This window comes from Bufo bufo, chromosome 6, assembly GCF_905171765.1.
Source record: "Bufo bufo chromosome 6, aBufBuf1.1, whole genome shotgun sequence".
Taxonomy (NCBI): Eukaryota; Metazoa; Chordata; class Amphibia; order Anura; family Bufonidae; genus Bufo; species Bufo bufo.
This window is the reverse complement of record NC_053394.1, coordinates 295,705,547-295,721,551: the sequence shown is the minus strand read 5'-3', so window position 1 is coordinate 295,721,551 and position 16,005 is coordinate 295,705,547. Positions and strand designations below refer to the sequence as shown.

Here is a 16,005-nt window from a genome sequence, read left to right as displayed (position 1 = left end):
CATAACTCCCGGAAATGAGCAGTGTATAATGTGATGGAAAAACGAATCAAGCCAGCAAAGGAGGCAATATGGACAATCACAATACATTAGTAAGTGCCTTGTATTAACTTTCTCTACATGATAAATGCTATTTACTGAAATGAGACAATCCCTTTAATGCTTATAAAATTGGGTAGAATGCTATCTCCTCACTAATCTTCCTTTAATACACATCTCCGCCCATCCCTTGGTTGAACTTGATGGACATATTTATTTTTTCAACCACACTAATTATGTAACTATGTAAGAAGTGATTGCCTCCAAAATCATCTCTAAATGGGATGGCCATTATTGTATTAGATGCCCATTATTGTGTCAGAACTTGGGTAAACCAGGGGCGGACTGGCCATAAACCCTACAGGGAAAATTCCCGGTGGGCCGCCCAAGCCCTCTTCACGGCCTCTGGCCCGGGTGCATAACGATCTGATGCTCTAAGCATTAATTAATGCTAGGAGCATCTGGTACTTACACACCTGGCCAATGGCTGCAGGTGCCTTCTTGAACTTAACTGTATCACTGTTCTCAGAACGCTGATACAGGTGAATACTATGGTGAAGGCGGCAGTATTTTGTACTGTACTGTGGTTTTTGTATCTGCTGAGGTTATACAGTAATGCAGGCCCTGCCTACTTCTGTTATCTCTGCCTACATGTATTGGCTCCACCTACTTTTTTTGCCCCACTTTATGTCAATTTGGACCCGCCTACAACATAGGACCATTTTAAGGTATTTTTCCCGGGCCACTTTACATCCCCAGTCTGCCCATGGACTACCTTCTGCTATCCTGGTTGTCCAGCCAGATCTTGTAGAATGGTCCTTTCATTATTGAAGGTAGTAACAACAGGTATAGAATGTGAGTGTGTCGAATGTACCAACAATTAAAATCCAGGGTGGGCTCATATCATTATGAGAAACAAGAAAGTGTTCTTGGTTGTGCTGGTTTGATTGAATATACATTACTTTTCATTTTTGGATATTTTGGTAGACAGTAAATATAACACCAAAAGGAATCCATAATGCCTTATATGTGATTGTGATGCTTTATTATTGCAAATATTTTTTTCTTAACATTTTAAGCTCATTAATTCATTTGCAATATTGGAGACAAGGTTGTCTTGTAGATCACTTCTTCACAGATGAAGAGGCCTCTTCTTTCACAACAGCGTGGACCTTAGTGGTGGTTGTGGTTGTGGTTGTAGTAGATCCTGAGAGTACAGACAAAGGGAAATCAGTACTATACTGTATGTCTCTGTTCATTCTCGCAATACGCTGAGATATCCACTTATCACATGTATATGCTATTGAATTTCGTATTCTGTACGCTGTGATAATATAACCTCCTACTATATGCAAAGCTACAGGGCATAATGTCACTCATGTAAAGCTACACAATCACAATATTATGGTGTGACTCACAATGAGTAGGGTATATTGAACTGCTACATGTGTTTACTGCTTTATTGTAGACCTGGCTTGGGCATAGTGTCTGTAAAACGACAACCCACATCACGTACAGATGGCCATACATATTTGTTAATGCCGTTCAATCCTACCAGATAGGGCAAGACAGGTTGAACATTTAATGTGTATGGGGACCTCTAGACTATCTCCTGAAGGCAAACATTGTGGTAAAGAATGATAGGGCTATTGGGTTTCACATGCCAGATCATTTTGTTCTCAGGAGAGACATCTGACAGTAGCTTATTCCTCTCTTCCTCTTGAGAAGACATGGATGCTCAGTTGAGTTGAGCATCCATGTGTATGTAAATCTCAGGAGAGATAGCTATGCATGGTCAGTCTTTAGTCTTCTTAGATTCGTTACCCGTTTGTATAAGGTGTTTACCTGCACTTTCCTTGTGACATTCACCAATGCTGTAAAAAGAAGGAAGGCAGATCAGATCCTTCATATTGTTATGTATTGTTCACATATACATTGTATACAAGACAAATCCTCCAGCCCTGCTCCCAACATCATGACCTAAGACTGTATAATCTAACAATACCACTCAAGGCATTGCCTATGGTAAGACACAATGCATAGGAACAGGGGCAGATTGGGAACTTATTGTGGCCCTGAAAAAATACTAACAGTGGCCCAATTTTGTAGTTGGTTCCAAATTGATGGAAGATAGGGCCATCTTTACTGTGGCATCTATACTGTGGCACATTACACCACCCCAACAGAGCCAAAAACCACAGTCCATCACAAAATACTGCCAGCAGCACAAGATATATCCCCAAAAACTTCTACTGGCCCAGGGCCCAGGCAGCCCCCTGGGCATCGGCCCATCTGAAAATTTACCTGTAAGGTCTATGGCCAATCCGCCCCCCATGTATGGCTTCATGTTATTAGGGCCTTACAGGGGTGTTCCCATGCAGCCATTTATAGTATATCCATAAGATCCGATCCCAAAACTTTTACCACAGGGGAACCTTTGGAAATGTTTTTTTTTCCCAATCATATAGAGCCTCAACATTTATGAATTAGCCATCAATCACATTGGAAGCATTCAAATACATAACCCCATTTCCATGGTAGCATACATACTTCAAAAGTCCCTCCCATACTGCTAAAATACATACGTTTACACCATATATACCATTGTGTTCATTTCTCTTACCCCAGTACAATCACAGACAGATAAAGCATTGGCTCACACCTGTTGATTGTCTTGTCCAACCCACCCAAAGCATCTCTGAATAAACTGAAGATCAAAACACCATTCCTTGCATTTAAAATTAAGGTCTTGATTGGGGATTCTGTGACTTGGTTCCAATAAATTTGTAAAACACTAGCATAGGATATTCCATAAGTACATGCTAGGTGAAAATTTCACCTAGATCCTAACTTTATAGGAGTGTCTCTTGACCTCCACTGTGTAGTAGAATTAGAGATGTAGTGGCCACAAAGATAAGGAGAAACAAGTAAAATCAGACACACTGGCTAGAATGCTTCAAAAACAGTCTATAATAAGTTCTCTTACCCTTTGTAGATATAGATGCATAATGATCATTTCAAGACTTCTATGTCTGTCATCAGAATACCCATTTAATGGGCCAAAATTTAGTATCATTAACGCCCAATTCATATTTCTTGCTTTGAGAGATGATTGTCAAAATTTTATGACAGGACATATTGAAAGGACAAAACATTGCAAGTTCCTATGTTTCTAAAAATATTTTTTCTGCATATACTTGTACGTGTAAGGCTACTTTCACACTGGGTCCGCTTGTATGATCCGTTTCAGGGCTCTCACAAGCGGCCCAAAACGGATCAGTTAAGCCCCAATGCATTCTGAATGGATAAGGATCTGCTCAGAATGCATCAATTTGGCTGCGTTTAGTCTCCGTTACGTTTTTTAGACGGTCATTAAAACGCAGCTTGCAGCGTTTTGGTGACCGTCTGACTATGCGGAGCCTAACAGATCCGTCTAGACTTACAATGTAAGTCAATGTGGACTGATCCGTTTTTTCACTGACACAATATGGTGCAATTGAAAACGGATCCGTCCCCCATTGACTTTCAATGTAAGTCAAGACGGATCCGTTTTGGCTTAGACTTAATTTTTTATGAATAATGCAAACGGATCCGTTATTAACGGATACAGACGTTTGCATTATTCGTGCGGATCCGTTTGTGCAGATACAAGATGGATCCGCAAAAAACGTGAGTGTGAAAGTAGCCTAATACAGTCATCTTATCTGAAAAGGAAAGGTTTAACCATCTTTCTTTTATTGGTTGGTACAATCACCTTTTGTCATGCTCGTCCAACAATTTACGATACATAGCAATCTCAGCATCCAGGTGAGCTTTAATGTCTAAAAGGGTCTTGTATTCCATATTCTGATGTTCCAGGTCAGACCGAAGATCTGTAAGTTGAGACTCCATGGTGCCAATTGAATTCTGGATATGATGAAGTTGGTTGGAGTACCGAGCCTCGGTCTCTGTTATGGAGGCCTCCAGTCCTGTTTTCTGATGGGAGATAAGGAAACTACAGTTAGCTGCTGATAGAAATGCAGTTTATTGCAAAGTGCATTAAGCCCTATACATACATAGATAAACCATTATGTGCTATTAGTTCCCAAATTGTTCCTTTTCATATGCCATTGTGATAATGTAATATCTACCAACATTCTAATGAGTATGGCTGCCACCTAATTCTTCCCTAACGGCAGATGTTGGAGGAAAGAAGGATCGGACATGTAGGATTATAATATTCCTATATGTTATTATGGGCACCACTACATTATTACTGGAGTGCATGCCCGTGTATGTCATACAACTCAATGGTACCTGCCTGATAAATACTAACAACATAGCAAATAGTAAAATGAGATACAAAAACATGGTTTAGAAGAATAATGCTGCTGCCTATACTGCTGCTTAGTGTCATAAATAAGGAGGCTCCAGCACTAAGCAGCAATATAGGTATATTATTCTTCTAAACCAAGTTTTTGCATGCCACTAACTACCTACAATTAAATTAGATTAGAAAAAGGTCTGCTTCCTTTTTCCAGAAGCAGCACCACTTTCATTCATGGCTTTTGCTGGTATTGCAGATGAACCCTATCTCACTTTTCACATGACCCTCGGTCACATAATTTAAAATACTACATGTTCCTGACAGAATATGATTTCTTGATCAATCTTCTCATCCATTCTTATTTGATATAAGCTTGGAAGACTTGATATAGGCTTGGAAGACTCAGGGCTGCCAAGTATCGAGTAGCAGATAGAACTTCTCTTGACCACAAAAAAGTCATTCATATAGGAGCTCAAGTGGTTGCTACAAATACAAAATGAATCTCAAGAAATGACTTTACTAGGTACCATGTATGATCTTCTACAATATGGTTACAAAATGACTGTAGATCTCTACCGGAGTCTAATCTTTGCAAAAGTCCAAATATTAGGCCAGTATTAGTACTAGAATAAATGCAGAAACATTTTAGTCTATTACATGAGTGGCATGACATTTTCCATTTTCTGTAAAAATATATCTTCTGAGCATCTTAGGGCCCAGTAACCTCACATGTCATATTGGTTGAGCTGAGGGATTTGTATTGTTTGTATATTGTGTGGTTTCTGTACAGTATTATGTATTGTTTATGAAGAAGGTTATACTTTGTGATACATGATGCCTCAAATCTAGGCTTACCATGCTGTATTGCGACTGCAGCTCAATCTCTAACCCCTGCAAATTGCGTCTCAGCTCAGTGACCTCCGTTTTACTAGACTGTACTTGTTCTGTGTGAACAGTCACTTCCTTATGGAGAGATTCACTCTAAAAATTGGAAGAGTAAATCAAATTATGTTATAGAGAAAAATACAGATAGTGGATAGATAGATAGATAGATAGATAGATAGATAGATAGATAGATAGATAGATAGATAGATAGATAGATAGATAGATAGATGCATCTATACCTGAGTCAAGTACCAGGCCTCAGCCTCCTTTCTGTTCCTCTCAGAAATGTACTCATATTGATCTCGCATTTCAGCCAATGTTTTGGTCAGGTCCGTCCCTGGAGCTGCATCCATTTCTACATTTACTGTGCCTTTCACCTGTTGACCCTTCTCATTCATTTCCTGAAGAGATATTTACATGAAAAATCAAACCTCTGAAATTCTTAAATGAGAAAGCAATATCAGATGTAGATACTATATCTCACCTCTTCATGGTTCTTCTTCAGGTAGGCCAACTCTTCCTTTAAGCTTTCAATCTGCATCTCTAGGTCAGATCGGGAGAGGGTTAATTCATCCAGCACTTTACGCAAACCATGGATATCAGCTTCAACACTCATTCGCAGGGATTGCTCATTCTCATGCCTAAAAAAGACAAAGGAAATTAATGTTTAGAAGCAGATAACAACTTCAGACTTGTTCCTGGGCTGTATTTGGTATTGCAGCTTACGCATATCTACTTGAGGTGAATTACCAACACAGTCCATGAATGGTGCTGGTTTAGAAAAAATTCTCATAAAACCCCTTAAAAATGGCTTCAACTGATAAATCCTCTTTGAAATCTGATTGTTGTTGGAAAGTTAAGAATGTTTCATAAAACATAGAAACTTACTTTAGTTTAAAATCATCATCAGCGAGACGTGCATTGTCTATGGCCAGTAAAACTTGATTGTTGTCAATAGTTGCATTATGGATCTGAAAAAGATAAAGTGTGAATTTCTAATCATTTCACAGAAGAGCCCCACAGATATTGGAGATTTCATGTTCAGATTTTTAGAACCTGTTAGTTCAATATGGTTGTCAGAGGTGGGGATACTTCGCTTGGTGGAGTTAAGAACCTCTATCAAAGAGTACCTCTCGCTCTGGTGCCCCCTGCCTGTCTATTAATTATCTGTTTACTCATTCCATTCACATGGACATCTGAAGCGGAAATGCATCGCTAGTGGCAGCCACTCTTGGTGACAGTAGTCGTCCACCGGAGGTGTCTGAATTGGTTAGCTTCAAATATTAACAACCCTTCTGCATTATGATCAACCCATAGTAGTGAATCACTCTGTTGCTAAGCAAGTTAAAAATCTAGCATGGTCATTAACTAATTGTAACTAATGCATTTTCATGGTTGCCCACAATGACAAATCAACTGGATCAGCTGCTGTTACTAACCTTCTCCCGCAGCTCCTCAATTGTGGCATAGTAGGGGGAATAGTTCTGTTCATGCACAATGACCGATCCTTGCTTTTCATACCATTCATGGATCTTATGCTCCAGATCAGTATTGGCTGCTTCTAATGAGCGCACTGTGTCCAAGTAATTAGACAGACGGTCATTCAGGTTCTGCATCGTATACTTTTCATTCCCAGAAAGCAATCCATCTCCGCTGTGGGAGGCAGAGCTTCCACCAAATCCGGATCCACCTGCACCACCAAAGGATGCTCCACAACCAAATCCAGAAGACAGGCTGCCTCCAGAAGATGCAAACCTGGAAACAGACTGGGAGGACATCCCTGCACCACCATACCCACCATGAATGTTCGACCCTCCATAAACTCCAGAAAGCCGAGAGGAGACACCACTGCCTCCCCTGGAAGAGATGCTATGAGCATAGCTATAATTCATGGTGGCAATGAAGGATGGAGCAATGAGCAGACTTTGAAGGCACCTGTTGGAATAGGTTTGGAGAGTTCATCCAGGCGCTCTTTATGCTGTCCCTATTTGTTGTTGCCATAGTGAAGTTGTATACATATTTGATGGAGACTCCTTCTTGGACCTATGCCACTCTGATACCTTTCCAAACTTTACTTATCGCAGATTCCTCTATTGCAGATGCATATCAGAGTTTCATTCTATTGTTTTCTCTGAGAACAAAGACAGGACTCAGTACTCTGCCTAGGGCTATGAGCTCAACATCAGGTTACCTTTCATTATTTGTCAAAAAGTAAATACAGATTCCTGCTGCCTTGTGCCAATAAACTTGCACTTTTGAAACAACGAAGATTTAAATGTCAAAAGGCCAATTTTCACATTTTTCTATCCCCGAGAAGACCCTGAAAAGAAAACAAGAAGTACATTTACTCAATGAGTCTTCAAGAAACTGTCATTCTGTTGGAACACACAAAATGGCACTCTCCCACTCAGGTGAACATGTCAGTATATATACACTGCTCAAAAAAATAAAGGGAACACTTAAACAACACAATGTAACTCCAAGTCAATCACACTTCTGTGAAATCAAACTGTCCACTCAGGAAGCAACACTGAGTGACAATCAATTTCACATGCTGTTGTGCAAATGGGATAGACAACAGGTGGAAATTATAGGCAATTAGCAAGACACCCCCAGTAAAGGAGTGGTTCTGCGGGTGGTAACCACAGACCACTTATCAGTTCCTATGCTTCCTGGCTGATGTTTTGGTCACTTTTGAATGCTGGCGGTGCTTTCACTCTAGTGGTAGCATGAGACGGAGTCTACAACCCACACAAGTGGCTCAGGTAGTGCAGCTTATCCAGGATGGCACATCAATGCGAGCTGTGGCAAGAAGGTTTGCTGTGTCTGTCAGCGTAATGTCCAGAGCATGGAGGCGCTACCAGGAGACAGGCCAGTACATCAGGAGACGTGGAGGAGGCCGTAGGAGGGCAACAACCCAGCAGCAGGACCGCTACCTCCGCCTTTGTGCAAGGAGGAACAGGAGGAGCACTGCCAGAGCCCTGCAAAATGACCTCCAGCAGGCCACAAATGTGCATGTGTCTGCTCAAATGGTCAGAAACAGACTCCATGAGGGTGATATGAGGGCCCGACGTCCACAGGTGGGGGTTGTGCTTACAGCCCAACACCGTGCAGGACGTTTGGCATTTGCCAGAGAACACCAAGATTGGCAAATTTACCACTGGCGCCCTGTGCTCTTCACAGATGAAAGCAGGTTCACACTGAGCACATGTGACAGACGTGACAGAGTCTGGAGACGCCGTGGAGAACGTTCTGCTGCCTGCAACATCCTCCAGCATGACCGGTTTGGCATTGGGTCAATAATGGTGTGGGGTGGCATTTCTTTGGAGGGCCGCACAGCCCTCCATGTGCTCGCCAGAGGTAGCCTGACTGCTATTAGGTACCGAGATGAGATCCTCAGACCCCTTGTGAGACCATATGCTGGTGCGGTTGGCCCTGGGTTCCTCCTAATGCAAGACAATGCTAGACCTCATGTGGCTGGAGTGTGTCAGCAGTTCCTGCAAGACGAAGGTATTGATGCTATGGACTCGCCCGCCCGTTCCCCAGACCTGAATCCAATTGAGCACATCTGGAACATCATGTTTCGCTCTATCCACCAACATCACGTTGCACCACAGACTGTCCAGGAGTTGGCAGATGCTTTAGTCCAGGTCTGGGAGGAGATCCCTTAGGAGACCGTCCGCCACCTCATCAGGAGCATGCACAGGCGTTGTAGGGAGGCCATACAGGCACGTGGAGGCCACACACACTACTGAGCCTCATTTTGACTTGTTTTAAGGACATTATATCAAAGTTGGATCAGCCTGTAGTGTGTTTTTCCACTTTCATTTTGAGTGTGACTCCAAATCCAGACCTCCATGGGTTCTCAATTTGATTTCCATTTTTTTATTTTTGTGTGATTTTGTTGTCAGCACATTCAACTATGTAAAGAACAAAGTATTTCAGAAGAATATTTAATTAACTCAGATCTAGGATGTGTTATTTTTGTGTTCCCTTTATTTTTTTGAGCAGTGTATATATATATAATTTTTATTCAAATTGTTTTCCCATATTGAAAAATCAAGGCAATAATTCCTGTATGAAATTCATGTTTTAGAAATCAGTGCTACTTTTGTCCATGGGCCGTGTCTGATATTGCAACTCAGCCCCATGTAACGAGGTTCTCCAGGGTCGAAATCCATTTCTTCTACTTTTGATCCCCAGTGGACTGAAGTGTTAGATGCTGTTTACATGCACGCACAACTGATAGCCAATCAATAGCCCCAGCAGTAATCTGTTCAGGAACAGCACGTAACTGAGGTTACCCCTAAGGCCACTGATTTGTCAGCAGCGGTGACATGCTTGTAAACAGCACATCACAACTCTGTTACAGTATGGAATGGAAGAGACGGAGACAAGTGCTAAGAGCTGGAACAAGTGATGCATTTCACTTCCCAAAACTTCAGCTAAAGGACTTTTGGTCTATCAGTCCCATAGACCATGTTTAGGTTTGGTGGAATTTCTGTGGTAATTTGCTGTACTAAACATGTGGATGAAGTTTTCAAAACTCCATGAGACTTTCTACAGAAAGTTTATGAGGCCACCATCATTAGGGTCTTCAGCAACAATGAGAGATAGCACTTTGCTGAGCACTTCTAATTCCACATTTTAGCCATCAGCAGGGGTCTCAGAACTCGGTCCTCCACCAATCATCTATTTGTAGAAAGAAAGAGCCCACCATGCTCTTTTCACTTCCAAGTGAAAAGATAAAGGGTGAGAGTTGTTTAATAATCAGTGGTAGTACATGCTCAATAAGATGTCTATAGGCCTCTACACAGGCAGAGAATCATATAAACACTCGTTAGCGATTGTCTGGCGGTGTAAAGGTCTAGCTTGTTCGTCGGGTGATATGCTCATTTGTGCAGGCACCTCAATCATCGTGCCATTTAGGCAACTTTCTGCTGCTGGCAATCAACATGTCAGTATGGGGATGAACGGTGGCATTAGAGATCGCTCCTCCCCGTGTAACTGCAGCACCCTCCTTCACTGACGAGCTGGCACTTGCCGGGAAGGAATGGTTCTTTCCTGACAATCGCCTGCTAAATTGTCTCGTGTAAAGGGGCCTTTACAAATATCAATGATAGCAGCTATATATACGTTCTCAGACTACTACTATGGCATCATAGATATTTGACCTGTGAGAAAAGCAAAGACTCTTTCAACTATAAGTCAAATTTTGCATATCCATATCTTGTACTTGCATGAATAATATGTCTTCCAGCTTTGACAAACTTTCAGGCTCATGCATAGTCAGCTGAGTATACAGTGCATCCTGAAAGTATTTAGATCTTTTCACTTTTTTCACACTTTGCTGTGTGGCAGCCTTGTGCTAAAATAAAAAATAAAATTTACTTTTTTTACCCATCATTCTGCATTTAGTACTCCATAATGAGAGAGTGGAAACTGAATGTTCCAAATTTTTGCTAACTATTGAAAAGGACAAACTGAAATATTGCATGGTCATAAGTATTCAGACCCTTTCCACAGTTGTTAGTTGAAGCACCTCTGTCAGAAATTACAGCCTCCAGTCTACTTGAGTATAATGCTACAAGGTTTGCACACCTGGATTTTGGGATTTTCTGCTATTCTTCTCTGCAGATCCTCTCAAACCGTCAGGTTGGATGGAGACTGTCGGTCGACAACCATTTTCAGGTCTTTCTAGAGATGTTTAATTGCGTTCAAGTCAGGGCTTGGACTGGACCTCTCAAGAACATTCAATAGTTGTCCTTAAAGGCCCCATCACACTGCCCAAACATCGGGCAGATCATTACTAACAAGCGTTTGTAGGAATGTTTATTAGTGACAATTTGGTGGTGTAAAACTGCCACTGATTACCCGATGAACAAGCAAAACTAAATCATCATTTGCCAGTAGCAGATTGTGCCATCTAAACAGCACTCTGCTGGCGGCAAACAATGATTCTTTATGGCGACGAGCGATGGCATTAGTGATAGCTCCTCTCCATACTGTGGAGAAGATCGCCGCATGTAAGTGCAGTGGTCACCTTTACTGACGAGCAGGCGATTGTCAGGAAGGAACACTTCCGTCCCAACAATTGTCTGCTCAATTGATCAGTGTAAACGGACCTTAAGCCATTCCTTTGTTGTCTTAGCTGTGCAGTTGGACGGTAAAGCTTCAGCACAGTTTGAGGGCCGAAGCACTCTGGGTTATCTTTGTACTTTGCTCTATTGAGCTTGCCCTCAGCTCTGACCAGTATTGGCCAGTGCCTGGTTTCCTCCAGACATGACACTTAGAATTGAGGCAAAAAAGTTAAATCTTTGTTTTATCAGACCAGAGAATCTTGTTTCTCACAGTTTGACAGTCCTTTAGGTGATTATTTTTGCAACTGTCTTTTACTGAGGTGAGGCTGTCTGTCATAAAGCCCAAATTGGAAGAGTGCTACAGTAATGGGTGACCTTATGGAAGTTTCTCCCATCTGCACAAAGGACTTTTGGAGCTCAGCCATAGTGACCATTGTATTCTTGGTCATTTATCTCACCAAAGCTCTTTTCCCCCATTACTTAGTTTGGAGGGGTGGCCAGCTCTAGGTAGAGTCCTGTTTGTTCCACATCTCTTCCATTTAAGAAATCTGTGTAGTGTCTCACTCACATATGTGTGTAAGGGCCATTTCAAAATGTTTATATGCCATTCGATGTCATTTTTCACTGTTGAATGTATTTTTCCTTTGTCACAGCTGCTAGGTTCTTATTACAGGCTGGTGGATGCACTACACAAATCCAACACTAGGTGTCATCCTCACACCATATATAGAGGTTAACACACAGGAAGAGACAGGAGATTAGAAATGGGAGTTTAGGAGTGAGGAGTTAGGAGGAGAGGAGACAGGCTTGGCTCTGTCCTCTGGGCCTTGCCTCAGAGAGTGAAGCTACTTTAGCCCATGTAGTTCAAGCCTAGGACTTATTGATCCGTAACTGTAATATCCCTACTAGGAACCCTTCCGGGGACTTAGGGAAAAATTGCTGTATCTACTGCAACCTCTTCAAAGAATGGAGTAGAGAGTTTGCCTGCCGTAAGGGAGACCGCCCTTGGGTTGCTGGATTATTAAACTATAGACTATTGGCAAAGGAAGATAACTGCCGTTTATCAGGTTTTAATCACCTTTGCATTAGGTTGAGAGTTTTTAAGCTACAGCCTGCCCACCATAACCAAGGACAGAAAGGCCATCTGTCAGAATACTTACTTAAAGAGGATCTAAACTACTATTGAAAGGCTAAAAGTGCAGCTGAAACCTATAGACACCACCTCACTGAGCCTGGTATGGGAATTTACAGCTTTGCCATCTGTATTTATGACAAAGTGCTGCTAATGGATGATGTTTATTGCAAGACTACAATTTACAAGTAAAGTTCCTGTTTGGTTCAACCATTGCCTCCATCATCATTCCACTCCATCTCCTCATTGCACCTAGCAGTGCTGGCATCACGAACTCAACACAGGGGCCCATCCACCAAAGCACCCTAAGCATACCCATTACCATCAAGGGCACTTCAACTTCCATCTGGTTGGTGTTCCCTGCAATAGAGAGTGCCCTGCAGGATTTAGTGCTGTCTTCCCCATCACTGCAAGCCAGCTCCAGGGGACAACTGAACTGTGAGTACTACTATCCTCAGCACCTCATCACTAGTACACTCACTCACCACACATCACCCCTAGGGTGTCCGGCTCTCTGCAACTGTGCTCTTGGGAACAGTGCAGCAGAAATTTCTATTGTACCCTTTTCTAGATCTGTGCCTGCACATGGTCATGTCTCTAGGCTGTATGAGCAGTTCTTTCCTTCTCTTAGCTTGGTTTTTTCTCTGATATGTATTGTCAGCTGTGAGACTTTATATAGACAGGGATGTACCTTAACAAGTCATGTCCAATCAACTGAATTTACCATGGGTGGACTTCAATCAAGGTGTATAAACATCTCAAAGATGATCAAGTGAAATGGGAGACCCCCAAAGCTAAATGTCATAGCAAAAGATCCGAATACTTATGCCCATGCAAACTTTTGGTTTTTCCCTTTTAACGCATTTTCAAACATTTCTAAAATTCTGTTTACACTTTCTCATTAAAGTGGAATGAGTGTGGATTGATAAGGGGAAAGTTTTTTTATTTTAGTTATTTTAGCACAAGGCTTCAACAATATAAAAAAAAGTGAAAGGGTCTAAAGTCTTTCCAAATGCTCTGCATAGTACTGTATATCCAAACAGACAAAGTCCTCATACTGTAGCTCTACACTTTGTTGATACAATAAATGTTTTTTTGAAAGATGTGCCTTCTCTAAGGTATCCAAACAGTAGTTTTCTGTGCTTAACTATGTCCTAACGTACCCTAAACAATTCAAAACAACTGGAAAGAGGACACACATATATCTATGAAGATGGACCGCACAAGCTCCTCCTGTTCTATGTCCAAGAACATGAATTTGGGGCCTCTTATTCGCGCCAAGGGTAGGGTCACATACAGGGGTGGATTAAGCTTGGTGGAGGCCTCATGATTTCAATTTCTAAGATAGCTGGGGGAATGAGGGTGTGTCTGTGTTGCATGGAACACTCCTCTAAGGTCCATCTGCCACAGTTGCTCTTTGTCAAATTTCATGGCCTGTCCAGTCTAGTGTAAACACTGTGATCAGACAGTCCATAGTCTAATGTAAACACTGCATCGGTCCATAGACTGATGGAAACACTTTAGTCAGTCTACAGTCTAGTATAAACACTGCAGCAAGTCAGTCCATAGTCCACTGTAAATGCTGCAGTCAGTCCATGGTCTACTGTAAATGCTGTGGTCAGCCAGTCAGTAATCTACTGTAAATGCTGCAGTTAGTCCATAGCCTAGTGTAAATGCTGAAGTCAGTTCATACTCTAGTGTAAATGCTGCAGTCAGTCAATAGTCTGGTGTAAACACTGTAGTCGGTCAGGTTTATGTTGGCTGGGGGGCACAATGTGGCAGGGCTCTGTGTGAGAAGTAGGGGCAGGGGAACTGAAAGTGGGATAGGTAACAGGGACAGTACAGAGGGCTGACATTATTTGTCAGGGTTTCTGTGGGTGAGGGGAGACATGATGTGGCCATGCTTGTGAGGGGTGTGGGGGGGACATAAAGGGTTGAGTCTCTGGGGAGAGGGGAAAGAAGCAACAGAAAGGGGCATAGGGAAACACAGCCTACCAGGGGCTCTGTGGGGGGCAAAGGGGTGACTCTCGGTTTCAGGGGCAGAGGAATGCAGGGGCATATAGAGAAACATAATTCCACTGAATCTGCTGCATGTACCTAACACTGACAGGAAGCAGCTTCAGGAGAACTCTGACCTTCCTCCCACAGTTACTCACCAAAAGAAGAAGCAGATAGAAGGCCCTCATGCAGCCACTGCTGGTTGTAGACAGGGATGGACTGCAGCACACTTCCCTCCACCTCCTTCCATCTCTTCTTACTTGCCAGCAGCACAGCAAAAATGCAGGTCGCATCTCCTGTGTTACTAAAGTGCCAGCAGGAGGCAGCATGGCTGTATCATGCTGCCACCAAATGGCCACAGTAATTATCTCTCCTCTAAAACAGAAGCGGTATTTACAGTTTTCCGAGCCGGTGCTTGCCTCTCTTCATTCTGGCCCCATACAGCGCTAAGAGTGAGTGGACTGCAGTAAGAGCAGCCGCTCACTCCTATTTTTATCTTAGCTTAGCCTCTACTGGCATCTGCAGGTTTGGCAGTGGTATCGGTTCAAACCTGCACATCTGGTGAAGGCCCCTACATGCTCTGTACTGATGGAGGCCCTGCGGTGCATTCTCTGGGTGCGTTCCCTTTAATCTGGCACTGATCACAATGGTCAGACCTAATGGACATGTAACAACCCAGAGTTGTGTTACTACATGCCTCTACCCCTCTACTATCTTCTAAGAGCCTTTATACTGTCTTCAGATGTGATTTTGCTTATGTCCTCCAGAAATGTGCATATTAAATGTAATGGTTCATGTAATTATCCTGGTTACCAGCATAATTGGCAGAGATAGTCTTAATGTTATGGCACTTCAGAGTGGAACATTCCTGTTCTATTCTGCCCCCCTTCTGGAGAGAGGTGGGCGAGTCCTTCTTCTTGCAGCAAGGGAGGGGAAAAAACAGTTAGAGCCAGATATAGTTTACCCCCCTGTTAGGGAAAGGAGGGTTTTGAGTGGTACTCCCTTCTTAGGGAAGAAAATAGGGGCGGGCACGTCTCCGCAAGAGACGACGTGGCCATATTCCCAGTCTGAGCACCTTCAGCTCTGCTGGATGAAGAAGCAGAAACTACAGACAACCTCCAGAGTTCCAGGAAGAAAGCATCGCCTGAGAATCCATCTGTGAGATAAGTCCAGAACCCTAGGGGAAGCCAATTCCTCCTCAGCTAGTCTGTCCCCACAAAGCAGAAGTTACAGATAGGTGCAGAAGCTAACCCTGCCACAGTTACAGAGCTACCAAGCAGACGTTTATCCTGAAAACTCCACATTTAAAGCAGAAGTACTCATTGCTGGGACCAAGAGACCAAAGCTGTATACTGTCTGGATGCAAGTTATTTCAAGTAAAGCAACATTTTAAAGGGGTATTCCCATGTTGCTACTTCATCCTCAATTGCTGCCAGCTATGCTGTTCACTTCCTGGTTTTCTGCAACTAAGGCTGGGCGGGCTTAGGCAGTTTGAGTGAAGGCCGGCCACGCCTCTTTATGACATCACACTGAGAACTCAGTCCTTGTGCTAGTTGATGTGAAGAGTA

The 16,005-nt window shown here is 42.7% G+C and overlaps 1 protein-coding gene across 2 annotated transcripts; it reads right to left on the bottom strand.

Annotated features, from left to right (window-relative positions):
* Positions 1 to 1,065: 1,065 nt before the first annotated feature.
* Positions 1,066 to 14,844, bottom strand: LOC121004388 (keratin, type I cytoskeletal 19-like). Of its 2 annotated transcripts, none has more exons than XM_040436589.1 (8): positions 14,596 to 14,844; positions 6,116 to 6,198; positions 5,712 to 5,868; positions 5,467 to 5,628; positions 5,198 to 5,323; positions 3,791 to 4,011; positions 1,882 to 1,910; positions 1,066 to 1,243 (listed from the first exon to the last, which is right to left on the bottom strand). In XM_040436589.1, exons 1-8 carry the CDS (start codon positions 14,764 to 14,766, stop codon positions 1,161 to 1,163), a joined length of 1,032 nt encoding a protein of 343 aa, XP_040292523.1. In that variant the 5' UTR covers positions 14,767 to 14,844; the 3' UTR covers positions 1,066 to 1,160. The 2 variants fall into 2 exon arrangements, with proteins under 2 accessions (XP_040292523.1, XP_040292522.1); XM_040436588.1 differs by lacking the exon at positions 14,596 to 14,844 and adding an exon at positions 6,667 to 7,179.
* Between the last annotated feature and the right edge of the window lie 1,161 nt (positions 14,845 to 16,005).